The sequence below is a fragment of the Eublepharis macularius genome, chromosome 1 (genome assembly GCF_028583425.1).
Source record: "Eublepharis macularius isolate TG4126 chromosome 1, MPM_Emac_v1.0, whole genome shotgun sequence".
Classification (NCBI taxonomy): Eukaryota; Metazoa; Chordata; class Lepidosauria; order Squamata; family Eublepharidae; genus Eublepharis; species Eublepharis macularius.
Window position 1 is genome coordinate 218,495,427 of NC_072790.1, and position 26,615 is coordinate 218,522,041.

The 26,615-nt window shown below is 42.9% G+C and overlaps 1 protein-coding gene across 1 annotated transcript in view; it reads right to left on the reverse strand.

The window, feature by feature from the left end:
* GATA4 (GATA binding protein 4) overlaps positions 1-26,339 on the reverse strand; it is a 52,312-nt gene extending 25,973 nt beyond the window's left edge. The window contains exons 1-2 of the mRNA XM_054989885.1: positions 26,219-26,339; positions 19,865-20,681 (exon numbers count right to left, since the gene is read on the reverse strand). Of these exons, the coding sequence (XP_054845860.1) occupies positions 19,865-20,390 (526 nt within the window). The 5' untranslated portion in view covers positions 20,391-20,681; positions 26,219-26,339. The remainder of the gene's footprint in view (positions 1-19,864; positions 20,682-26,218) is intronic.
* Positions 26,340-26,615: the final 276 nt, after the last annotated feature.

Here is a 26,615-nt window from a genome sequence, read left to right on the forward strand (position 1 = left end):
TATATGTGTATCTGGACTGTAGAATAAATGTGCATTTTGAGATCATCTGGACTGGAGAGACCAGTTTGTTTCTCTGTTGGTGTTTAGAAGTTTGTTCCATTACGGAGTCTGTTGCTTGGCGGATTAGGACCCCCCCCCCATGTTCAAATAGAAAGCAGAATAGGGAGAAAAAATAAAGATGGCAGAGAAAGTAGAGCAGGAACTGTAAGACAGAAGAATAAAACCTTGTGCTATAAATCCTGCCTTGTGCTATCTCCTTGCCTGCACCAAGCTATAAAAATCTTACTCCACCCCCAGGATCTGTATAATGGGAATATTGCTGACTTGTTTCGGAGGACTATGAATGATGAATGCTCTTTTTAAAGAATATTCTGAAAATGCTGAGTGATACCCAAGCACCGGCATAGGATAAAGCACCCCTCTGACAGCTTCCAGACCCTAGTGTCCTTAAAGATTAAGGCAAAAGATCACATATCCTGTTGATTTCCTGGGATGGGAGGAAAAAACATTTCTAAGAATATCCTTCTCAAGCCTGTCCATGAACTTTTGACAGCATGGCTGCAGCATTTTCTTCACAAGTGGACACAGGAAAATAGTGAAATTCTTGATACTGAGGGCATGGGTGGAGCTTGTGGAAGAAGTAGGCAGGGCTACTTAGCCCCACCCACTTTGGCAAGCCCTTCCCATGTTGGTTTCTCAGGCCTACCACGGTGTGAGTGAAAAGCACGACCTAGGAATCTCCATTCCTTGTGATTCTGAGACTGGAACTAGTGCACAGCTCAATAGCTACAATTGGAGGTGTGATGTTGCTACAGTCCTGCGATTCCAGTTGTAGCCGAAATTAGTAAGATCAGGATTCCAAGGAAGAACAAGATAGAGAGAGAGCAAGAATTTGAAAACGGAGCAGTCCAATTTGCTCGGAGGGCTCAGCTGGAATAGATAACCTTGTGTTCCCAAAAGGGGTTTTGTTCAGTTATATGGGTTCTTCTTTTCAGGATCTTGGAAATGTAAAGTTCCATTATTTGTTTTTTTAAATAAGGACAAGATCAAAGAAAGAGCATTGTCTCTAAGAGACTGTATTGTTACCAAGGAAATCCCTAATTCAAATCCTCTCACTGCCATAAAATCAGTACGTGGTCTAATATTCAGCCCCCTCCCTTCTGCAGTATGTGTGTCATACCTCTGTTCTTTCTTAGAGGTTGGCTACAGCATGGTATGCTATGCGCAGGCAGCAGAACAAGGCAATAGAGCAGATTGCATTTTTCAGAGTTCTTAAACATTGAGAGCTCCCTGTAAGTAGGCACATGAGGCTGCCTTATACTGAGTCACACCGCTTGTCTATCATGGTCAGCATCGTCTACTCAGACTGGCAGAGGTTCTGCGGGGTCTCAGGGCCAAGCTACACATGACGAATGACACTTGAACAGCAAGTGTATTTCTCCCTGTTCACTTGCCCTCCACTCAATCCACTTGCCATTCAAGTGTCATTCGTCATGTGTAGCTTGGCCCTCAGGCAGAGGTCTCTCCCATCACCTCCTGCCTGATCATTTTAACTGGAGATGCTGAGGATTGAACCTGGAACCTCCTGCATGCAAAGCAGATGCTCTCCCACTAAGCCATGGCCTCTCCCTAGCACAACATATGAAAGCTTAAATATTTCTTAATTATGTACTTCTTTTTAATTGCAGGGAATTTGTACATGGGGGCGCTTTAAGAACGTGGCTTCCCCCCACTTACAGTCTAAAATGATGCATCCCATTCTATCACTTCATCTTGCTTACATATGTAGACAGAATGTATGGCACAATGATCGCAAAGTACTTTAAACGCTCTAAAGCCCTATGTAAAATGATATTCTTTATTGTACAGCTATTTATTTCAGCTGAAAGGTTAAATCTTACTCACTGAAATCAATGGAAATTTATCTATTAACTTTATTTATAGCCCACCTTTCTTGCTGTAATTTAAGGCAGATTACAAAATATATTTTAAAAAATTCAATCAGACAGCATAAGCACCCAATAAATAATGCAATAGGACTAGGATTACAGAATTAGAAAGCAATGAAAACAAGCAAAACTGCCTAAGGCATGTGGCTAGATTACACCCTACATTTCTAATCTTCATTGTTACAAACGGCTTTTTTTCAGCTGGAATGCGGTGGAACGGAGTTCCAGAACCTCTTGACAAATGGTCACATGGCTGGTGGCCCCGCCCCCTGATCTCCAGACAGAGGGGAGTTTAGATTGCCCTCTGTCTGGAGATCAGGGGGTGGGGCCACCAACCATGTGAATATTTTCTCCAAGGGCAACCCACTGAGTTCCACCACCTCTTTTCCCAGAAAAAAAAAGCCCTGATTACAATCAAAGATTGGACTAAAAATACGTCTCACAGTGCAGAGGCAGAAATATGCTAATCCCCATGCAGCTGCGACTTGTGCAGAGTACTGCAGGGGTGGGTTTGTTGTCAATTAAATAAAAGCAAAAGCAACATTTCTGGAAACGACACAAAATTCAGGAGATCTGAGGGAAATATATGGAGTGTTATTCTAAGATCACCTGGTAATGTAGTACAGTAAAATGAACAAAATTTAATGCACTGGATGGTCAGATCATACTCTGCTAGACTTGTGATTTACCAGACTTGTGATCTCGCAGGCCAACTACAGCCGAGCCTTCAGGTATGGTGGCCCATCAAGGATGACACCCCAGTTTCTGCTTTCAGCCTGGGACTACAATAATGGTTGGAAAGGTTGTCAAGTAAGGCAGGCTACAATTTGTAGCTGGTGGGCTGCTACAGTTTGGCAGATCGCAACTTGTGCAGGCCTGCACAAAACAAAACAAAATATGGACGAATAAAAAAGGCAAGCAATTATATGAGATTTTTTAAAAACAGCACAGCAGCTGATAAAGTATCTGCAGAGGTCAGACTCGATCTCTCGGCCGACACACACAGAATGCTGACCTATCCGATAAAACGGCAGAGACCAAAGCTATCAGAGGAAAATATAACTTGTAGTTTTCTGACTCAATTGATTGGGCTTTTTATCTAGAATAACAGACATTATAAGATAGGCAAAAAGCTTTAGATAAGGAAGAGAAGAGAAGCAGTCTTGAATCCAGATCAGATTGGCGGGTGGGGGATGGGAGAAGGTTCAAACTCCTATATCCACCCTGGGCTGATCAATGAAAGTTTCTTGGCAGTGTCCCAGGGTGGTGGTGGAGGGGTTCTGAAATGCAACTAAAGTTGGGTGAACTTTGAAACTTCAGAGTTTATTCTGTGATTATCATTAACTTGGTAAACGAGTCCCTATTGATCAAGTCTGAGTTGGAGGTGACAGTTGGAATGAGTGGTTTGGAAGAAAGAGAAATGAAGAATATGGTGGGGGCCGGGGAAGGATAAAGAAATATGGCAAATCCTAAATGTGCTCAGGTAGAAATACCAAATATAGGGAATGGATATTCACTTAGGGATAGATAACTAACTTGGCAACAGGAGGTAAACCTCTGACAGTAATTGGCTGAGTTGCTCTGAGGTCACAGAGCAGCAGGTTAGGAAAAAAGACTACAGAGGGATGAGGAGAAGAAATAGTGGTTGAAAAATGCCCTTGAGAAAGCAGCAGGCCAAAGGAAACAACAGGATTTAAGATTACAGAGTGGTAGCCACGTTAGTTACAGCATCAAAATAAAAGAGGAATATCTTAAAAGACTAGCAAAACTTATTCCAGCGTAAGCTTTTCTCAGTCAGAGCTCAATTTATGTGATGAATAGGAGTATAAATCCATCAGGCCTAGTGTACAAACACAACAGTAAGGCCACCATCAAGCCTAGCGTATGTTCACCAAGTCCAGGGATTTCTTGGAAGCTTTGGGAGGGGGTCTTTAATATAAGAACAATAAGGGCAAATCTGATCTTCCCTTACAATATGAAGTTTATTGGGGAACGCTTGATATGTTCAGAGTGCACACTTGGTGTCCCACCCACCCACGAAGCACTGGCTAACGGGCCAGATAAAGTGAGCATATCTCTTTGTGGACCTTACATGTACAAAGCAAAGGCTACTGCTTAGCTGAAGGCCTTCTCCTTTTTGGCTGGTTCTCACGAAGACAGATTTCCAGCACTTACTTAGATACATACTTTATTATGACTATCGCAAGAAAACATTAGTGGCTTTCTTGCAGCAAAAAATAACAGATTATACCTGTGCATGCCTTAGGGTTGCTAGTCTCCAGGTAGGGCCTGGAGATCTCCTGGAATTACTGCTGTTCTCCAGATGAAAGAGATCAGTTTTCCTGACAAAAAATGGTTGCTTTGGAGGGTTCTCTGTGGTATCCCATCCTTGCTGAACTTCCTCCTATCCCCAAACCCCACCCTCCCCAGGCTCCACCCCCAAATCTCCAGAAATTTTCCAAGCCAGAGTTGATAGTTGTATAGAGCCTCTATCTTTTGAGTCTCTACTTTGATCTCAATGCAGCTTGTTGCTTGTATATGGGAGCCGGATGGCAGCAATGACTGAGCATCTTTCCTCAGCTATCTGCAAGTAAGAGGTTGAAACTGGGAATATTATTGGAAAATGGAATATACCTGTTTCCAGGGCTTTTTTTCAGCTGGAACGCGGTGGAACAGAGTTCTGGAACCTCTTGAAAATGGTTACATGGCTGGTGGCCCCGCCCCCTGATCTCCAGACAGAGGGGAGATTAGATTGCCCGAAGGGCAATCTAAACTCCCCTCTGTCTGGAGATCAGGGGGCGGGGCCACCAGCCATGTAACCATTTTCTCCTAGGGCAACCCACTGAGTTCCACCACCTCTTTTCCCAGAAAAAAAGCCCTGCCTGTTTCCTCCCCTGTTGCCCCATGCAGTAAAATGGGGTGGGGTTGTATTCTAGGATATTCCTGTTTTTTTCTGAATTCCTGCACCCTAAGCAACTGCCTGTACAGACTACTAGGACTGGCCTTGTACACACATCTGAAATACATGACTGGACCAGTATCCCTAGACACGCGTACTTGGGTGCTAAAGATGAGTCTGCATATGTTACATTTTGCTGCCAAGAGTCCTTTGTATCCTGAAGTCCATTTGTAAGAATCACAAGAACGGAGAGCACTGCTTGCTCAGCTCAGAAACGGAGGGGGAAGAGGAAAGCAGAGGGATGTGAAAGAGCACTGTTTTGGAAAGTCAGTTCCCTTCACTGGAATTCTTTGGTCGATAGGAACCAACCCCATTTCAGAGGAGAGAATGTTGCTTGGAATGCTACATAAGCTCTTAAAATTTTCCATAGCATCCGGCTGTACTGCTTGTGATAAAATTCCTATACTGAAGGCACAGATGATCTTCAGAGCTGAAAATTCCAGCATCTTCCTTTTGCCTTACCAAGAGATGCACTTGTAGAGAACAGGAAAGGTCTTGATCCGGCCAAAGTGCACCTAATTGAGCATTCTGTTGCCAACAGCAGCCAGGCAGATTTCTCTTGGAATTCACAAGCTGAGCATGGAAGTGATGGCCTCAGTTGAAGGCATGCTGCCATGTATCAGGATGGAAACCTCTCTGTCCCTTTGCCTCTGTAAGCATATAGTGATACAAAACATCCTACCTTCAACCTAGGTACTGATGGGGACTGGATATGAAATGCCTAACCAGAATTGGGATTATGGGTTATGGTGGATGGTTTAATGAAAATATGAACAGATGGGTGGCTGAGAAGAAAGGCAGAATTCATGCTAGGGATTGTTAGGAAAGAGGTTGAATATAAAACTGCCAATATCATCAAGCGGACAGACAGACAGATCTCGTGCAGTTGTATTTGAAAATGTAATGTTGGCAAAACAATATTGCATAGCTGGAAAAGGTACACAAAAGAACAGCCAATATGATTAAGGGGTTGGAGAACTTTCCCTGCCCAAAAAAAGGCTAAAACATTTGATGCTTTTAAATTCGGTGAGTGGTGGGAGATAACAAAAGGACATGTGACAGAAAGTTTTGTAAAATTGTGCCCAGAGCAGAGAGAATTTTTTTTAATTTCCTCCTCTCATAATGTTAGAATTCAGGGTCACCCCATAAAACTAATGGATGATATATCCAAGACAAACAAAATGAAGTACTTCTTCAGGCATCATTCACGACTAATGTATAGAGTTGCCGGCCACAAGATGGCCACTGACTTAGATGGTGCTATAAGAGGAATACAGAGAATATGTCTATCAGTAATTACTAGAGAGCTGTAAGGAGTCTCCATATGCAGAGGCAGTTGTTGAAAGTGAGACATTGGCAACAGCAGGGTAGGGTTATTGCCTTCATATCATGTTTGTGGCCTACCTGGAGCCGTGTGGCTGGCTGATGTTGGGAGTATCTGGGATTAGATGGAGCCTTGGTCTGACCTAGCGGGGCTCTTATGTCCTTCTTACTGTGATCCCCTCGTGTCACCTCTTTCAGTTCAACAATCCCTTCATGTGTTTATAACTGAGGTGCTCTGTGTCATGGGCCTGAAACAACCTTTAAGGAAAAGATGCCCTTTTTTAAGCTTTGCACATAAAGAAAGATTTTTACCAACAGAGCAATGTTCTTGTTGAGAGGTTTAAAGGTAGAGGTAGGTATCAGGGAATAAGCTTTGGATTCATTCTCTTCCCACCAGCCAACTTATGTCTGCTTCATTTGAAAGAAGCCACTTTCTCAAGTCTGCAAAAGAAAGGTCAGCAAATGGAGGGGTAGGGAAGCAGAAAGGGTTTGAGCCATTAACAAGATTACGGGAAAACAGACTTTAAAGAAAGTTCTTTTTCATGCATTGTATGAAGCTGGGAATTCAAGAAAACAACATAGAAACAATTATGGGTCTCTGCCTGGGAGGTGGGGTGGAGTAATTCAATCATTGCTGGGCAAGACTTCGACTTCAAGCAGTTTCACAGTGAATATAAATGGAACTTGAATTTGCAAATCAATGCTTGCTTGCCATAAGCCCTGCTGGATCAAACCAAAGTGTCTGAATCATTGGGTGTAGCATCCCTTTTCCTGCTAAATGTGTCACATTTTTTGTCCCCACCATCTGAAATGTAAGAGGTATACTGTTTCTGCAGAGGCAGGCAATGGCAAACTACCTCTGTTCCCCTTTTGCCTTGAAAACCCTCTGGGATCATCATAAGGCAGCTGTGACTTGATGGTCCTTTACACACACACTACTGCCTCTGAACATGGAGGTTCCATTTAGCCGTCATGGCTAGCAATAACGTTGTATGAGTTATGCTAGTGCCTCATCCTGTTTCCAAAAGCAGCCAGCCAGATGTTCCCATCAGTTAATATGTTCAGGGGGCTCACAGGGTCTTCATCCTGGAATGTGCCTTCAGTATTCAGATTTAACTATAGAAACCAAGAAGAAGCTTATAGATCAACTCAGCGAGCATCCAAGCACATGCCTTTTCCCCGCTGGGTTAGCTATCTGCAATCTCCTCATACACAACTGAGGACAGGAATAGGGCTGTAGCCAAGGGGAGGCCAGTGGGTGCATCACCCTATCTAGAGCACTTTTTCAATTTTGGGGGGAAAATACAAATATACGAATCTATGGTATAACACCTTTCATTTAAATAACATTTATAGAACAGAAACCATTCTGTGGTAAATAGGGTTGCCAACTGGCCTGGAGGAAAATATTCTGTCCCTTTAATAGAGGCTTAATGGGAAAGGTCAGGTTAAGCTGCTAATGGCATGGAAGTAAATATCATCACCTGGTAAATAATATCCTATTAAGCCTCTATTAAAGGGATGGGACATTTTTCTGTCTTCCTATTGGCAACCTTGTAACGATGCCTCACAAAAGGTGTAATTATCCAAACTTCACCCACCCAGCGCTGTCTACACAGGTTTCCCCCCTGCTCAGGGTATATTTTTCAGGATCATCTTTATTGTGTTTTGATAATGCAATATATATATGCTCACTGCAGCGAGCATGGACATGATGCTTGGTAGTACCTTCCTAAGAATTACTCTAGTCTAGGCCCACTGTGAAAGTGGTAACTAAGCTCATTGAAATCACTATAGAAGTGGTAACTTTTACAATAACTCCTTGATATTGATTGTACTAATCTCTCACTATGTTATCTGTCTTGAGTCTCAGGGAGAAAGGTGGACTATAAATGACATAAATAAAAAAAATAAACTTAGATAAATTATTATTTGTTTAAAGAAAGTACCCATTTTAAGAAAAAGTTTATGGTTGAAGAGTAATTCTCCTTATTTAACTTATACTGTAAGTTCATAGATACCAAAAAAAAAAAAAACTCCAGAGAGACATTTGGGTTTGGTGTCAGAAAATCCATTCATTTCCTTGAAGCTCCTGCCTGGAAAGATGGCGGCACCATTTAGTGAGGAAAGACTGGCTTGGGCCTTGAGTAGAGTGAAGAGCAATACCAAAATGCCCCAGCACATCTTTACAGATGAAGATTTGAAATGTGTACCCATTAGCAGTTTGTGTTTAGAATTCCCATATAAAGTGGTGCTAATGCAGCATAGCTGAGATCAATTGGCAGTTTGGTATTAAATTAGACTGGCGCCTTGATGCCAAACATTGACACTGGTTCAACAAATGTTAAGGTTCAGGCTGGTCATTAGTACTGAAGGAGTCACCCACAGTTACCAACTCAGTTGCAAATCCCCCTTCTACAGTGTGCCAGGTTAATTTAAATGTCAAAAGGAAGTGCAAGACAGAGTAATCCCTACTCCTCGCTAGATCCAGAGCAGCTGTAGAAGGAATAGAGACCCACTGCAAAAAAAAGAAAGAAAAAAGAAACAGATGACTCCCTTATAATATTCACAAGTAACATAGATATGTAGGAATAAGATACGTATTTGAAATTGTCGCTGTATCGTCCAAGATCAAGTTTCTAGCTTTCTGCCATCTTTCTTAAACTGCATTAGAAGCATGAAATCAACCATGATGACAGCTATACAGCCTCCATTCACAGAGGTTTTATAACTTGGATCAGCAGATTTAAAGAACAGTGTAAAGAATATCTGTCACAGACTACCCACTCAATGGCTGTAACAAACTCAATTGTCTCTCACATTTTGACAGTGCCTTGCTACGAAGGCTTTCGTAGGTGTAAACCCCACTGAACAGAGTAGGCTTCTGACCTGCTTAAGATCACACTGTGGGGCTGTTACCTATAGTCACACTATTACTTACAGTGTGACCCTCAGTTATGCTGACTGTAACATGGTCCAATCCACCCAGCATTGGGATGCAGTTAGATTTCTCTATTTTAGCACATTTTAGTTATTCTAAAAAGAAGTAAAGCTCCTAAAAACTTTTAGGAAAGGAAATTGCTTTCATTTGCTTACTTCTGGCACAAACAAATACACACTTATAGTTAACTTTGGCAATCATTCAAAATGATTGCTAAAGTGAGAGAAATCAAATATGAAAATAATGCACTAAAATTGTAGAATGGGCTACAAGGTTGAGATTTTGGGGCGCTGGTGGTGTTTCTCACTTGGGATTATAAAGGTGTAGCTGTAGCTATGGTAGTTGGTCGCGACAAAATAAAACAAACATCCAGTGGCATCTTAGAGGATGCCATTTGGTTTAAGGCTGCCCTGATACCAAGGCATTATTTGTTTCTTTATTTCATTTATAGCCCACGGCAGATAACAAAATACAAAAACAATGCCATCAAACAGCACAAGACATCCAGTGAACAATGCAACAGGACCAGGGCTGCGAAATTAAAAGTCAGTGCAAACAAAAAGACATGTTATACAATAAACGAAGCAGAAAATTGATTATAAAAACTGAAGACAAGTTGGGCTGCTTGCCTCCAGGTGGGGAATAGAGATCTCCCAGAATTAGAACTGATCTCCAGCCAATAGAGATCAGTTCCCCTGGAGAAAATGGCTGCTTTGGAGGGTGGACTCTATGGCATTATACTCTGTTGAGGTCCCTCCCCTCTCCACCCACCCACTTTCTCCAGGCTCAAACCCCCTCCCCCTAATCCACATATTTCCAAAGCGTGTGTTGGCAACCCCAAAGACAAGGCAACAAAAGCAAGATAATACATACAGTAATCAATGCAGTAGACTACATTCCTCTATCCTGACACAAGCACCTTTCCGAATCATTCCATTATACTATAGCTCTACTTCCTTCATAAAAATGGCCGCCTGAACATTTCTGTTTTGCCTAGTCTGCACAAAGCATTACTTTGTTCCTGCTGCTAAGAACAGGAAACCTTTGAGCTTATGGACTTGGATTCAGTAGGTTGGATACAATCTGCTTTTCCATTGCTGAAAAACGGGAGAAGAACCTTTGATCACCGAATGATCCTGGGACCTGTATGTACAAAAACCGTGTGGGATGGGGGCTCTAGTAAGTAGGGGTGAAAGAGCTAGTTGGATCCAGCTGTCTGGCCTCCTCCTTCTTGTTGCAACCCCCAATGCCCTCCAAGAGCTCTGTCTGAAGGATGGAGGACACTCATTGTGGCATTTGGCATGCACCTATCACAGTGGAAAAGGGGACTCAGTAGGAATCACTCCATCCACCCCTGGGTAGAAGTGCCATTCCACCTGTGCCTTGGCTCAGTTTGCCAACAGGCCAGGAAAAAATATCTTGTCTCTTTATGGTTAGCTGAAGCTTTTAATGGCATGGAGGTAAATAGCATCACTTGGTAAATAACATCCCTCTATTAAGCCGCTAGGTCTAAGCTTTTCCCCTCCTCCACGTGATTAGAAACCCAAATAAAGCAAATAGGGATATTGTTAATTGTACAGTTTATTGCATGTATTATCTTTTTTTTTACAGCACTGTCTTCTTAATCTTGTAATCCAGTTTTGCATTGTTTATGGTATGTCATACTTTTTATTGTGTTATTTTCCAGTTATGTAATCCATCTTGAGTCTCAAGGAGAAAGGTGGATTATAAATAAAGTAAATAAAAAACAAGTAAGTAAATGACTTGCATGTTAAGTGGTAATAAAATTAGTCGGTTCTGTGTAAATTTGCATTGGGCTGAGTGATCAATAAATTAATGACACAAATTGATCTACATTTTCAGCCTTTTGTTGTTTTAAACAAAACAATGTACTTCCCCCATGCCAAAAAGTGTGTTTCTTTCCATATGTTGTCTGCATTCTGATCTCCTAAAATCATTTCAGCGTTTTGGGGTTTTTTTGCCCATTTCACACTGGGCTATTCCTAACAGCTGTTCCTTCCTCTTAGCCATTTCTTCCTACAGCTTTGGACATGTTCCATTCCAACACCTTAAGAGGTGGTTGTAGCTCCCCTTGGGACAGAAAATGGCAATGATGCTTGTAATCATTTCAATGGTATGAAACTGCCTCTGCAGGCAAAATTCTAGTGGACATTTTTTTTCCTCCTGGAGTAAGAAATGATGACTAGCTGATGAAAGATCCAGTATGATGAAGTATTACTTACGAGCAATCACCAGGACATTATTAATAAAAGAAAAGCACAATTTACAGTACAATCCTAAGCAAAGTTGTATCTTCTAAGTCCATTGAAGCCAAATGAGTTTAGGAGGGTATAGCTCTGTTTAGGATTGCACTGTTAATCATTCTGGCCACTCTCAGGTGGGGTTGCCAGTTTCCAGATGGGGCCTAGAGATCTCCCAGAATTACAACTGATCTCCAGAATACAGTGATCAGTTCCTCTGGAGAAAATGGCTGCGTTGGAGGGTGGACTCTATGGTACTATACACTGCCGAGGTCCCTTCCTTCCCCAAACCCCAGTGTCTCCAGGCTTTTCCACAAATCTCCAAAAATTTCCCAAGTGGGAACTGACAACCCTACTCTTAGGGCATGGATAAAGATGGCCTGACGACATATCATCTGACAGCCAATGCGGTAACAGGGTTAGCGTGTTAGACTGGGAGTAGGACGGCCTCAGTTTATAGCCCCCACTAGGGTTGCCAGGTCCCTCTATCCTCCCAGTGGGAGAATTGGGATATGGCGCTTACCTTTCCCCTGTTCCGCAGTGACTGAAGTGCGTGCACATGCCCCGGAGCTGGCACGATGATGTCACTTCCGGCAATGACATCATCACGCCGGCTGTGCAGCACCAGAACTTCCGAAAGTGGCGGTGGTGGCAGCAGCCGTGCAGGTGAAAGGGTGCTCCCCACACTCATAAGGGACTGAATTGCCTGCTGCGGAGCCCGGTTTTACCCAAAACTGGCCTGCTTTGGGGTGCAATTCAGGGCGCGGGGGTGCGCTGTGCTGCCTGGGGAGCATGCCCCCCCCAGGCAAGTAAGTGGGCATGGGGGTAAGTGTGGGAGCTGGGGATCCCCCACCCCGGGTGGAGGAATGGCACCCCTACCCCCCAATCCAGCATAAAACCTGCCTTACAGAATAGTCTCTCAGCCTAATCTGCTTTACAGAATAGTTGTGAAGTTAAAATGGAGAAGATGTCCATGTATACCATCTTGAGCTCCCTAGAGGAAAAGTAGGCTAAAAGTGAGATAGATTTTCAAAAATATATCCCAACGGCTCTGACATGGAAGCCCACTGGATTACCTTGGATCAAGTCACAAACTCTCAGCCTAACCTAACCTACCTCACAGGGTTTGCTGTGAGGAAAAAATTGAGAGAAGGATGTAAGTTGTTTTGGGTCCCCAATGCAGGAAAGGCAAAGTATAAAAAGGGTTTTTAAAAAAAAATATGCATGAGGCAAACGGAACACTTACTGCTGCGTATTCTGTCTCTTCAGGCACTTTCCTCTCAGACTGACTCAATTCCAAAGTCAAAGTCAGGGGACAGTTCTGCTCTCCTCACCTGTGTGCTTTGTACGTGAACAGAACATATACTTGGACAACAAACAACATGGCTTCCTCTGTCTTGTCTAGTTGGACACTATGAGAACTCATCTTTAGTTGAGGTTAACAAGCTCTGTTTATATCAGTAGGACATTAAAACTACCTTTTGATGGATGGGGTCTATTCATATTTTTAAAGACAAAGAAGTACCAAAGCAATGCAGATTAAAACCATTGTCTATTCTTCCTGAGGCTGAAAATACCCCAGGAGGAATGTTATTAAGAGGTAACTCTCTTCATTTATTGTTTTACAGTGGGAGGAACCATAAAAATAAATTAAAATGGATGGAACACATGTATATGTGTCTGACCCACATGTCTATTCAGACGAACGATTCCTTTTTTAAAGGAATCTGAGCTGAAGTTCAGCCCCAGGACCAGTTTTAAATGCCAATGATAGGCACATCAAAAGTAAAGCATAATCCTACACAGAATGTATTTTCTTATTCTCACCTCCCAACACCACCACCACCACCACCCATACCACAGTTTGTCCTAGGAGGAATTTGGCAACTCTACTTCTTAAGCACCAAACAACCACAGCCAGTAACATCTGTTAGAAAGCAAGACTTTTAAAGCAGAGGGTATGACTGGAAGACAAATTTGAAACCCAGTGCATTTGTTTTAAGAATTCAGCACAGCTCTTTACCTGTCCACCCACGCAGCAAAACCTATGCCTTTTCTTCCTCTGAACATGCAGGAATTGTTGTGATCACAGACAGGAAGAAGGGTGTGTGAGAGAGAGCTAGATGGGACATTGAAACTATCTTGACTACATTTCCCACAGTATTTTCTGCAGAGCAGCAAAAATTACAGCATTTATATCAGCCAAATCCTAATAGCCTGGTTCCATTTACAGTACAGCAGGCACCTAAATCAGAAGTCAGATATTTCTCATTTGTTAAATATCCAATGCCAAAGCCAAACTCAGAAACAGTATGTGCCAAAATGGCCCTACTGGCTTCAGTGGATCTTTGCTGTGATTTATTCCACTAGTAGTTATAAAATGCAATTTGAGAGGAAAACCCCAAGAAACCCAAACTAGCTAACTTAAAAAAACAACAACACTACAGGTTGTTCCCCCTCCATTCACAGCACATTGTTACAATTTTGAGTTCCTACCTTACAACCTCCTAAATTCAGAATAGTTCAGGACTAGAGGCGGGCACGAACTGAAATACGAACCAAAATTCGTCACAAACGGGGCTGGTTCGTGGTTTGCGAACTGGTGGTTCATCAGATCCCATTTCTGACAAACTGCCACGAACTTTAGGATGGTTCATTTGGTTCATTTTTCAATTTGTCATTGCAGACAGCCTGGCGCCAATCAATAAGTTTCCTAGGCGGCGGGGGGGATGGGCTTTCTGCAGCCCCAGAAGTGACTTTCTGCTGCCCTGGAAGTGACGTTTTCACGAACCAAATGAACCAGTTCATAAACCAGGGCAAGTTTGTGGTTCGTGAAACACAACGATCCATGAACCACACCATTTGGTATTTTCCCGGTTCGTACCCTCCTCTATTCAGGACATTTACAGCTGTCAATGAGACAAAATGCCTTTTTCAAATTGCGACGTGACTATACTTAATTAATGCTATTAATATTAGACACAATGCCCATATTATTTGAACTGTCAAATATGGAAAATATTTTGTTCATGCCTAATGTAGTCATTTGTCAGAGCAGTTTCAGCCAGACCGAGACATGGACCCAAGACATTCCAGGCTTTCACATGTGAAAACAGGAACTCATTCTCGTGGTCCCCTTAATTCTCCAGAACTGCTGCTAGAACTTCTCTCTTCTTCCACTATCACAATTTGCAGAAGGCTCTGCTCTGCCTGTTGTATGCTTTTACCCTGCAGTCGCCTGCTGCACACTGATATAAAAGCCAAGATGGTCTTTCAAGATACACCAGACAATAATTGCCCTACAATATGTTCTTTAAAAAAAAATGTATGTAGCTTCAGGATTCAAAATGGCAAGCTGTGCCTAGCATGGTGCCTCATTGTTCCTACTTATATGCCAAAGGTAAGATGTGTCAACAGTCCATATAGGCTGCACTCATATGGCACAACAAACTGACGTTAAGCTGGGATTTGCATGAATTCTTGCCAGTCTTGTACACTGCTTGATCCTCCCTCCTCCTTCCTTCCTCATGCAAAGAATCCTAGCTAGAAATAAACTCCAGTTCCCCATCATTACAATTAAATTGTAAGTCATCTTATATTACCTCCAATACATGTAAACTTTGGAGACCTGGCTACTGTAATGTACTCTACATAGGTCTCCCTTCAAGGCCAACTCAAAGACTCCAGCCGTTTTCACACGTCTTTCCCCTTCTGCAAAATCACAAAACTCACAGAATGACGGCATCTTCATGGTGCGATTTCCCATCATGATTCCGTTTCATGGCACGATATCTGACATAATCACGCCACAAAATAGAATCATGATGGGAAATCATACCATGAAGACGCCATCATTCCATGAGTTTTGTGCAATTTTGCCCGAGGGGAAAGATGTATGAAAACAGCCGCCTGTTGGTACAGAATGCCACAGTTATTATCAAGAGCCAGGCAGAGCATGCATATTACTCCCATTCATGCTGTCACTCCACTGGCTACTAATCAGATACTAGGCGCAATTCAAAGTATTGGCTACCACATATCTCATATCTGCAGGACTGCCTTTCCCCTCGTGCTCCACCTGAGCAGCTTTGTTCATTTGAACAGAGCCTTCTGTGGACGCTGCCCTGCAACTGGCAAAATCAACAGCTGCTCATACACACAAATTCTCTGCGGTGGCCTCCATCTTCTAAAACATCCTGCCTGAAGAGATCAGGAATGCTCTCTCCTAGCTTTACTCAAACCAAATTATTCAGGAAGGCTTTCTTACACAGGTAATATATGTAAAGAAGTGTTTCAGAGACTTGTGGTGGTATGGGGATAGGGATTGTAGACTATACTACTGGGTTGCTGTAAACATCTGTTGGATAGTTCTGTGCTGTTTAATATGTCATATCAATCCGCTTACGTTTTGTTTCAGCATTGTTTTTCAGCTTGGTATCGGATTTCTGCTTGTTTTCAAATGCAAATACATGTAAATCTAACCAAATAATTAAGCAGTTGATTAAAAGGCAAATCATAATAAACTTAACAGGTCTAACTCTTAGTTTATTCCAAGCATATTTTCTATTGCTGTTTGCTTTGCCACCAATCCTTTTTTTTAATTTACCCACAAATATGCATTTTCCAGAACTGGAATCAGGAAAGTATTCAGTCTTGTTTTGCTTTGTTCAGACAGCTGAGAGCCTGATCCTGTCCCATCTCAGAAGCTAAGCAGGGTCAGCCTTGGTTAGTAATTGGATGAGAGACCGACAGTGAAGACCAGGGTTGCAGAGGCAGACAATGGCAAACTATCTCTGTTACTCTCTTGCCATGAAAACTCCACCAGGGGTCACCATAAGTCAGCTATGACTTGACAACACTCTACACACACACACAAATCCTTGCCATTAGGGACAAAAAGAAAGAGTTTTTTTTAAAACAATCTAGCTGTGCTTGACATTGAAAAAATTACTTAGAATTACAAATTGACAGCAACGCTAGCTAAATGAAACTGTAGCAACCATTTCAGCTAAAACTTAAGCCATGTCCTTGGTTTTCTTTGAGTTGTCAGTGGCTTTAAAAAAGAATCGGAAAAACCATTTCTCCCAAACTCTTGTTAAAGAGAGGGAGATGCTGTTGAAATATCCCCACCCTCCGCCTGGAGCTTCTAAGTGTTTATGTTTAAATATGTATATTTAAGGGAGAAAAGAAGGCAGTGCCCCTTGAGGGCCCCTATTCTTCTTCTTAGCTTGCAAAAGCAAACACACACAGCAACAACATCTTTTATGTGGTTTAAACTCATTTGCAAGCTATTCTTCTTTCCTAACACAGACTAGTTAATTGTCTAGAGAAGGGGCAGACAACTTTTTTGGGGCCAAGTGTTAAAAAAAATTCCTTGCAAGGTCTACTGGGAAGATGTAGGTGTGGTGGAGAACAAAAACTGGGTGTGGGGAGTATAGAACTTGGCCAACAATCTCAGGGTGGGGTGGTCAACTGACTTGGAGAAAAATGTCCTGTCACTTTAAAGAGGTTTAATCGGTGGTGGTGGTTATCTTTTCTCACTGAAACTCAAGGCAGATTACAAAATATGGAAAGAAATTCAATCAGACATCAAAAGCCCCCAATAAACAATGCAGTAGGACTAGGATTATAGAACTGGGAAACAATGAAAACAAAAACAGGCTGAGGCATGCCATGAAAAGCTTCAGCTGCCAATTTCCACACATGAAACCTCTGCTAAAGGAGAGGACATTTTCCTCCAGGCCAGTTGGCAACCTTGCCTCAGGAATTTGCTTTGGCTCCTTCCTCAGAGAACCAGCCCTGTGTGCTGTTCACAATAGTCTAGCATGCTGCTGTTTAGCACACGTTCTAAGAGCTGCCAATCCCTTGACTAGAGCAAGCCCCCTCAACAGAAGGCAACACTTGGGAGTATGTATGTATGTGGACAGATGAATAAGCAGTCACATGAAAACCAAGGGGACAGGAGGAAACGGCAGTCCTAGAAAACTTAAATCCAACTGGAATAGCAACCGCCAATCCCATGATGAAGCGGAGCAGAACTTAAATCTTATTTAGAAGTCTCTGAGCCAAAAGAGATCTGATCGAGCTGTATAAAGTGAAATGATTCCCCCACCTTATTGTATAGAGAATATGCAGGTGAGGGGAGTAGAACATTTTACCTCCACTTTTTCCTCCCATTCTACCACCTGCACACTTTTGTTTCCCAGTACAGATACTGAGCCAGGCTAGGAGCAAAGTGCCTGGGAAAGAAAGGCTACATATGCAAAACCACAAGAAAAAGGCATCTTACGTGTGTCAGAACATTATTAGAGTATATCATCCCTGCAATTCCATGTCAGTTGCTTTATGCAATTAGATCCAGAGGAGTTAGCTGTGTTAGTCTGTAGTAGCAAAATTGAAAAGAATCCAGTAGCGACGAAGATGCATCTGATGAACAGAACTGTGATTCTGGAAAGCTTATGCTACAGTAAAGTTGGTTAGTCTTAAAGGTGCTACTGGACTCTTTTTGATTTTTATACAATCATAATCCATCTTTTTTTTCAATTTGAACTTGCAAATATGATTTTATGAAACCGTTCAGACCACGTGTAGACCCAAAGATAAACAATCATTCCAAAGCAAGAGTAACACTCGGGAAGGGTGGAGGAGCATAAGTCTGCACTTATTATCAGGAGGTGATTCAGTATCTCTAGCCAGCTGACAACAGGAGTGGTGTCGTTCAGCTCCCATTCATTTCAGCAGGACTTGTGCAAGAAAATGTCCTCAGTATATTTGCAGTGAACAAACTATGCACATCTCTACATCCGAAAATAACAGGCTAGTGCTTTAAACATCACAGCTAAAGAATCCTCAGCTGATTGGGGGACAGAACCACAGCACCACTTGCCCGAGCTGTCTCAACAACCATCAGTTCCTAATGGCTCAGAATAGTACAATCCTTCCTTATAAAATTGTTGTGGTAGTAAAGATAACTGAGATACGGAACGAAAAGTGCTTTAAAGCACTTCTTAGAGTAGTATTCCTTAGCAAGTTAGTTATTTAAAAGCCAAACAACAGTTAATTGATACATTTTAATTGGTTTGATAGCTGAAGCAAGTCACAATGGATGAGATCACAGCCATCATGTGACCTTTCCAACCTATTTGTGGCGCACTAACTAAAAATTTCCAGCAGGGCTTGCAATTCTTGAATGTTCTAGTGACTTTTGTAGAAAGTCTGCTAGGATTTGGGGATTAAAGGCCTTAAGATTTTATTCTTTAATTCATAGGTTTAATCAGTGAAAATGTAACGATTACACTAAAGCTTTCATATGAAAGACGCAAGAACGTGTTCCTGCCATAGGGAATATTTCATATTCCCAAACTGGACCGGGTGAGGGATCTGAGTTCAAATCCTTACTCGGCCATGCAACTCATTGGTAAACTTTGAGTTAGCCTGTCAGTCTAACCTACCTCAGAGAATTGTTGTAAAGTTAAAACAGGCAGGAGATATGTTATTAAATGTTATACCAAGCAATATTGCAAAAATGCAGAGTATATGGTGACGGCAGCAAGACTGACTTTTTGGAGCAAAACGGAAGGAAGAAAAATCTCTGAATTTGAAGGGATGGAAGAATAAATTACACGAATATACGACGGCAAAATTAACATCTTATATACATAATAGACCGACCTCAGAATTTCAAGATAAATGGAAAGTATTTCTTTGACTACTTAGATAAAAATCAAGAATAAGTAAGAATTTAAAGTTGAAATTAGAATAAGTAAAGAGATTGGCAATATGTGATTGTAATATGTGTTTATAACAAAATCATTACTGGGGATGAAGTTAGACGGTAAAGGTAGAATAGAAATATTGAAGTAGAAGTGAAAAATCAGGAATATATGAGGCAAGTCTATACAGCTATGTGAACTATATAATTTGAATGATGTTAATTTAGGTTTATGTTAAAATGTATGCCTAGCTTATGTTTTATGTAGATAAATGTAGATGTAGATTATAGTAAATGTATGATTTAGTGATTATATAATTATATTTTTGAGTTTATAAACAGAAATAAAATTTATTTTAATAAAACAGAGAGGGGATAACCTTCTTTGCCACTTGAGGTCTTTAGAGGTAAGAGAATAAAAACGTGATAGAAGGAAAAGCGGATTCTGATATTTTCTTACAGTGAGTCATAACTGCAGAGTATAATTAAACATTAAATTAATACAAGCTCGTGAAAAAAAAAGGTCCGTTGAGATTTTCCAAATTGCAAATGCACTGAGTTTTTGTGATAGCTAAATGTATTTAAATGTAATCAGTAAACCAATCCGTTACACTCAATCAATTCATCAATTACATTTCCCCCCCAGCAATTTCATCAACCCAGCTTAGAATGTGGCCCTTGCCAGAGAGGCCTGAAATCAACATGAAAAGCTGTCCTTACCTAAGTTACTGTGTCTTGAAGCTCCTGGTGTGCTCCGGTTCTGGAAGTTGTGCAGCATGGGGTTGTCAAAGGGGGAAGAAGTCCAGGTTGTGCCCAACTCTGGGCTCATATAACTTGCAGGATAAGGGCTGGAATAGGACCCAGCGAAACTCCTGGCATACTGTTCCCTGTTGTTGGCCGAGATACTGAGTGAACTACTATAGGCCGCTGCCTCCCTGGAGGTTGTGGCTGGGATGGGGCTGCTGGTCGTGAAGGAGAACCTCGGGGACACAGATGGATGAGAAGATCCCGGGTTGTAGGCCACACTCTCGGCCCCAGGCTGAGTCCAGATGGAGTGGCTGGAGACAGGGCTGCCTTGCTGGGATGACCCACTCCCCTGGAGGTAAGGCAGACTTGGGATCATGGTGGTGACTCTTGTGGTAGGGATGTAGACTGGAGACGCAGCAGCTGTGCTGTGCATAAAACTGCCGGTCCCCTCATATGCTGGTGGGCCATGGTTGGCTGCCATGGCTAGACTTTGGTACATCTCTGAAGGTGTCGCCCGGGCAGCAAAACACAACTAAGTTATCTCCAAAGCTGAGATCTGAACACTTTGGGAATAAGGTAGGGCTTCCTTCTTGCCAAAATGGGGAAGAGGGCCCAGGCAGTTCCCAATCAAGTCCAGCAATGACAGTTCTCCAGAGGATCCAGAAAAGTCCTGCTAGGCAGATGTGTATTCCCCGCTATGTTTTCCTCATTTGGCGCCATCCATCAAGGCTAGGAGAGGCTGCGGTCTTGTGGTCTTCTCCCCTCTTGTGCAGTTGGGCTTAGCTCACACCTAGGTGGGAGGAAAGAACAGAATGAGAGAGCAAGTCGAGAAAGGGGGGAGAGAGGAGGAGGTGGAGAGATCCTTTGGCAAAAAAGCAGCCAAGATAAGGTTAGAGAAGGCTGGTGGGGGGGGGCAGGGGAAGCCGGGAAGGTGAGAGACTTTCCCTAGGCAAAGACTCCTTCTCCTAGAGGCCCCTGGAGCCAAACCTTTGCCCCCAGGTACAAGTTACCCTTTTGTGTTGCAAATTAAACCTCAAGGTTGTGTTTGATCTGAAATCACATCAGACCAGATTGCAGGAGACCTGGAGTCTGCATTTGGGGTGGGAGAGAATTCAATCAAAAACTCAATTGGAGGTGGAAAGAAAAGTGGGGGGGGGGGAAGAGGCACTCCCCACCCCCTCCCTCTCTCTCATACACACATTCACACACAAACTGCATGCACACTCCTTCAAACCAGATTCTCCCCAGAGAGGACCCTTGTTTCTGGCAAAGGGAATTTGCCCATGGGTCCTTGTGCACATAGAAATTGTTCACACAAATGCACCCATGCATAGATGTGTCACACAAGCACAGCAATAGATCTCTCTACTTAAATCTGCCCCCCCCCCCTGAAACAGAGATAGATCTGCACATAATACACATCTGGATAAAAGTGCATGTTTTTCTAGTTGCTTGACCAAGGGCAAACTTGAAGCAAACAAAACCCACGTATTTTAGAGCTATTTATGCTGCAAGCCTACATGTGCTAATAACCATGCACGCTTCCAAAAACCATAATTCCCTTAAGTAAAAAAAGAGAGATGCCATACAAAAGGCATACACAGAACCGACACACTCAAAGCCATCTCCCTAATTGTAGACATGTGGGAGCATCGGGTTATTAAGGAAAAATACTGTGTGCATGCTCAGAAACACTCTTGCCTAGACACCCTGAAGTTCTGGGGGTGGGGGAGTTTCAATGCTAATTGTTATGGGAGATATGAGCCCTGGGAATAGAGTCTGCTGCGGAACTTCGGGGAGCTAGGGCTCAGGTTAAGCCTTAGGCTAGAACCCTTCTTCTGGGCACACACCAGGATTTTTTTCTGTTTGTTAGTTTCAAGGACTGTTCTGTCACAACAGCTCCCACCTGTGGACTGCAGCCTAGCCACAGGTTTATCTCTTTGGCAAGAATGGAGCCACACTGATATGCAGATCCATGCACAACCCTATAGACAGAATGATGCACATTCAGACAAACAAGGAAGACCTTCCCGTACCTGTATAAAGGGATGTAACATAGTAAGGGATGCAGAATGACATGCAAATGCATTCGGCACTCTCCCACAGCGACACGATTCACATTCCCATGCACATATATAATATACAGACTTGCCCAATGCACACATATCCACAAAAATAATAACTGCATGTATATTTGCATGCCCAGGGAAACAGAACTAGCTGAACAGTGAGCATTGTATGAACTTCTGCTGATGGTGGGACATGCTCCGCTGTTGAAGGCAAGCTTGCCAAAGATACACCAGATAGTTGGAAAGCTTTGATTTTTTTTCTCAGCTGGGGCAAAATATTCCCAGTATGGCTTTTGTCCCCACACCTTTTCACTTGCAAAGGAAGTGCCTCTAAGACCTTGGCAAAAGAGGGCGTAGGCTACAGTTCCCACCAATTTCTCTAGGGTTTGTACAGGGAGACTTTCCAGTAGGGTGATAAGTAAGCTGTGAATGGCTTCTCGTGCTCTGCAAAACACCCTGTGGGGCTGCATGCTTTTTCTGCATGCTCTGCACACAAATGCACTGCACTGTCTATCACACAGATTGTGTGCCTAGGGTTTACACTTTCACTTGAATTGAAGAACATGAAAGGGCATTCTCTGAGATATCTTTGCAGTAGGGGTCTGTTCCTTGCCCTTACTGACCCTTAGTAATTAAGACTCAGTTCTGCCTTTTAATTTCATAATCCTCCCCTATCTTGGAGTCTACTTCTTGGCCACATGTGGGTTGTGCATGTTCAAGGTATTTTTTTATTCAGTCTTCTTTCGCTTTGAAATCAAGGTCTGTTATTAAAATGGGTAAGTATTTGAGCTACACAGATCCTTTCTTTGGATACACAGACAAAGTGTTTGAGCTTTGCAGAGCCTGTCAGTGCCCAGAATGGGCAGGATTGGTGGCTCAGAGGTAGTGCCTTGCATGCACAAGGCCCCAGGTTCAACACTTCCCCCCTCCAGCATTTTCTATTAAAATAATAGGTGACATGAAAGATCTCTACCTGAGTCCCTGGAGAGCTGCTGCCAGTCAGAGCAGACAATACTGAACATGATAGGTCAATGATCTGACTTGCTATGAAGCATCTTCATGTGCAGATAAATAAGTATGTTCAGCTCACCCTGTAATCTGTGTTCAAAACCAGGGTTGCCTCCTGATATATACAAACTCATTAAAAGTGCCTCTGATCATGTGCAGAGTAATATTCTCCTTCTCTCTTTATCTCTCTCTCACACACAAACATACGGAGATTGGCCACAAATAGGGTTATGCTCTAACCTAAGGATTAAAAATGTAATTCCCAACACCTCTAAGCACACAATAGCTTCATGATATTCTGGAGGGTGGAGCAGTGAAGAAGGAAAGCTTCCTGCAAAAGGACTGCAAAGTGATTGCATCTGCTTTCAAAAGCTGTTTAGATCTCCAAAGTTAAAGTAAATCATCGCTGAAAATGGAAGAAATCGCAACCCAAGGCAACATGGCTGGTAGCCCCCCCCCCCCCCTTAGCGGTTCGTGTCTACAAACTAAATTCGAATCAAGAATTCTTTACCTTTAAAGATTAAGTTTAAAGGTTCACCGACGGGTCTTTTTAAGAGCACCAGCCTAAATTACCCTTTCGTGAAAAAATAATGAATTAAAACGTTTATTACCACTTTTAGAGATTTTTTTTTTTAAGTGGAAGGGGCTTATTGGCTGTTAATCTGGATACCGCAAGCACCTTTCTTTTCAACTGCAGCTAGCCAACCGATTTGTAGGCCAAGGTTGGCAGAAGTGTCTTCCCTTTGTTTCCAGAGTTAATTCGAATTTTTTTTCCGCTTTCGAATGAAATCGCTCGCGTTCCTGCAAATTGAATCCGCAGGGAGAAGGAAATAGGGGACCGCGTAATAGCAGCAGAAACAAGTTAAGGAACATGGCTGGGAATAGCAAAACGGGGAACTCCGCAGCGTCTCCCCAGCGCCAGATACTTAAGCCAAAGCCCGCAGTTTCTATTCCAGCTGGAGTTCCTCGTGGAAAGTCGCTGCTTCCCAATCACCCGTCGGCAATCCTATTTGTTTAAAAATACATTCTGATGCCGATTTCTAGTCGATTTAAAAATGTTTGTCACGACCTGAGAACGAGACTCTTCCCTTTAAAAAAAATCACAGCATGTAAAAATGTATCTGAAGGTAAATAGGAACGAATGGAAATGGCTTGCATAATATTATGGAGAGCAAGCTGTGTCGCCTTTTTGTTTTTTAAAAACAGTTATTCAGTTTCGTTACGCTCTTCAGGAGATTATGCAATGCAAAACTGCCATCACCGAATATGTCTAAAGATTAAAATGGAATACGGGCACGATCCTGCCCAGGTTACGTACTTTTCAACCTCATTCACTTCCCGTGGAAGAGGTTTAAAAACACCCGCGGAATTTCTGCCTGGCTCTCTCTCTCTCTTCAAGAGTAAAATTGAGTTCAAGAGCCAATTATAACTATAATTTAAATTAAACAATTTGAATCATGAAACGGTGCTAATTGTATTAGTACTTTATTGTTTTAGGCAGGTGGTTGAGGGAGGAAAATAAACAACTCGTTCATTGTAAAATCCAACTTTTTCAAAAATTACAAAATCCAACCAGATGGTTTTAAAAGAAAGAATCATTTGGTAAATTTCAAAACTGCTTAAAGCATCAGGAAAGAAACAACAATCAGTAAGGAGGGATTTGACCTCGAAATTGTTAAACGTATTTGAAAAGGAAAGGTGGAAATTTTAGTTCCAGCTGCACTAAACTAGAGAAAGAAAAAGAACCACATGAAGGCACAAGGAAGCGCAAACGCATTTCCGCTGCGAGAAAATAACTGCGCTACATTTCAAATCCTTCTCGGATTCTTAAAAACGACTTTGTGATTCTCATTCCTTTTTTTCGTAAAACGAACAAAAAGGCACTTTGCGATGGAGAACATTGGACCGGTCCTGCCACCGCAGCGCTCCTCTGAGAATATGAACCTTGGCTGGGTTTGGAACCCGCAAAAGACACGAGGGGATTTTGGGGTTTTGTTTTAAGCTGAGATAAGAGCAGATAAGAAAAGCAGACGAGGAAGATCTCTTCGAAACTGCAGGCAGATTTAACTTGAAGGGCGGGGGGGGGGGGTGCCTAATAAGAAGAATCAGCAAGAGCACGAAGAGGCCGAAATTAATCACTGTACTGCGGAAGCGTGAATAGTCAGAACAGCCTTCTCCGGTCTACCCACTGGGGTTTAACCCTAGAAAAAGTGTTCTCAGAATGGAAGTGTAAAGCTCACATTGATTTCCATGGTCATAGATCCGGAGGAGTTAGCCGTGTTAGTCTGTAGTAGCAAAATAGGTAAGAGTCCAGTAGCACCTTTAAGACTAACCAACTTTACTGTAGCCTAAGCTTTCGAGAGCCACATGCATCTGACGAAGAGAGCTGTGGCTCTCGAAAGCTTAGGCTACAATAAAGTTGGTTAGTCTTAAAGGTGCTACTGGACTCTTTACTATTGACTTCCATGGTGTTTAACCTGCCCTGTTGAGATTTATGGGACTAACAGTGAAATTCTAAACAGAGTTACTCCAGTTTAAGTCCATTGATTTCAATGGGCTTACTCTAGAGTAACTTTGCTTAGGATTTCACTGCAAAGCAAGTAACTTTGTTTGGATCGGTTAATAATAACAATAATATCTTTTAAAGCTGATCGCCACTGTGTCTGTGTAGACATGGAAACCTGGAATATCGGACTCCGCTAAAGCGAGTATTGAAGGAAGAGACTGTTATTTAGTTGTTGTTGTGTTAATATTATTGTTATCAAAACGGCCTCCGCGTTTTTAAAAACGCTGCTTCCCCTCGATCCTTCTTGATCAATATTTCAAAGCCACGATCCCCACCAACCCTCGCCTTGTCCTTAAGTAAAGATATAGTGGCGGAGGGAATAAGATACCAATAAATGGCATGTATATATTTACTTTCATTTTACTGAATGGATTTGCATGCCAGATCTCCTGCCTCATAAAAAACACTCAAAGTAAAGGGGAAGATCGAGAGCTCAGCAGGCCGAGGAAAGAGAGCCACGAAAGGAGGAAGAAGCGGCGTTAGGAAAGGGAAGGCAGAATGTGGGAGGAGACGGGCAGGAGGAGGAATCGGGGATACAAGAAAGAAAGAAAGAAAGAAAGAAAGAAAGAAAGAAAGAAAGAAAGAAAGAAAGAAAGAAAGAAAGAAAGAAAGAAAGAAAGAAAGAAAGAAAGAAAGAAAGAAAGTGACAGATGTCACCAAGCCCTTCAATGAAGCGCCACTGACCTGACTCCTGGGCCTCGCCTTTCCACCCCCTTCTCCTGCAGCTCCGGACCGGGACCCACCTCCAGCCCCGCTCTCGTTGCCGGGCGGATCCGAGTGGCCCCTTCCTCTCCAGGCAGCGGCAGCAGCGGCAACAGCAGCCCGACCTGGCTTCCTCCACCTCTCGGCGGCACCTCCCAGTCCGGCCCCGAGAGCCGCAGAGCCACCCACCTGGCCGTGCGCCCTGGGCGGGCAGTGCGCGGAGGGCTTCTCCTGGGCTGGCCTGGCGGGGCTGGGGAGGGGAGGGAGGGGAGGGGGCGCCCGGCCCTCCCCTCCCCGCCCTCCCCTCCCCGGGCCAGCCCCCGCTGCTCCCCCCCCCCCCACGTGGCGGGAAGGGGGCAGGGAGCGCGGCCGGCGCCCC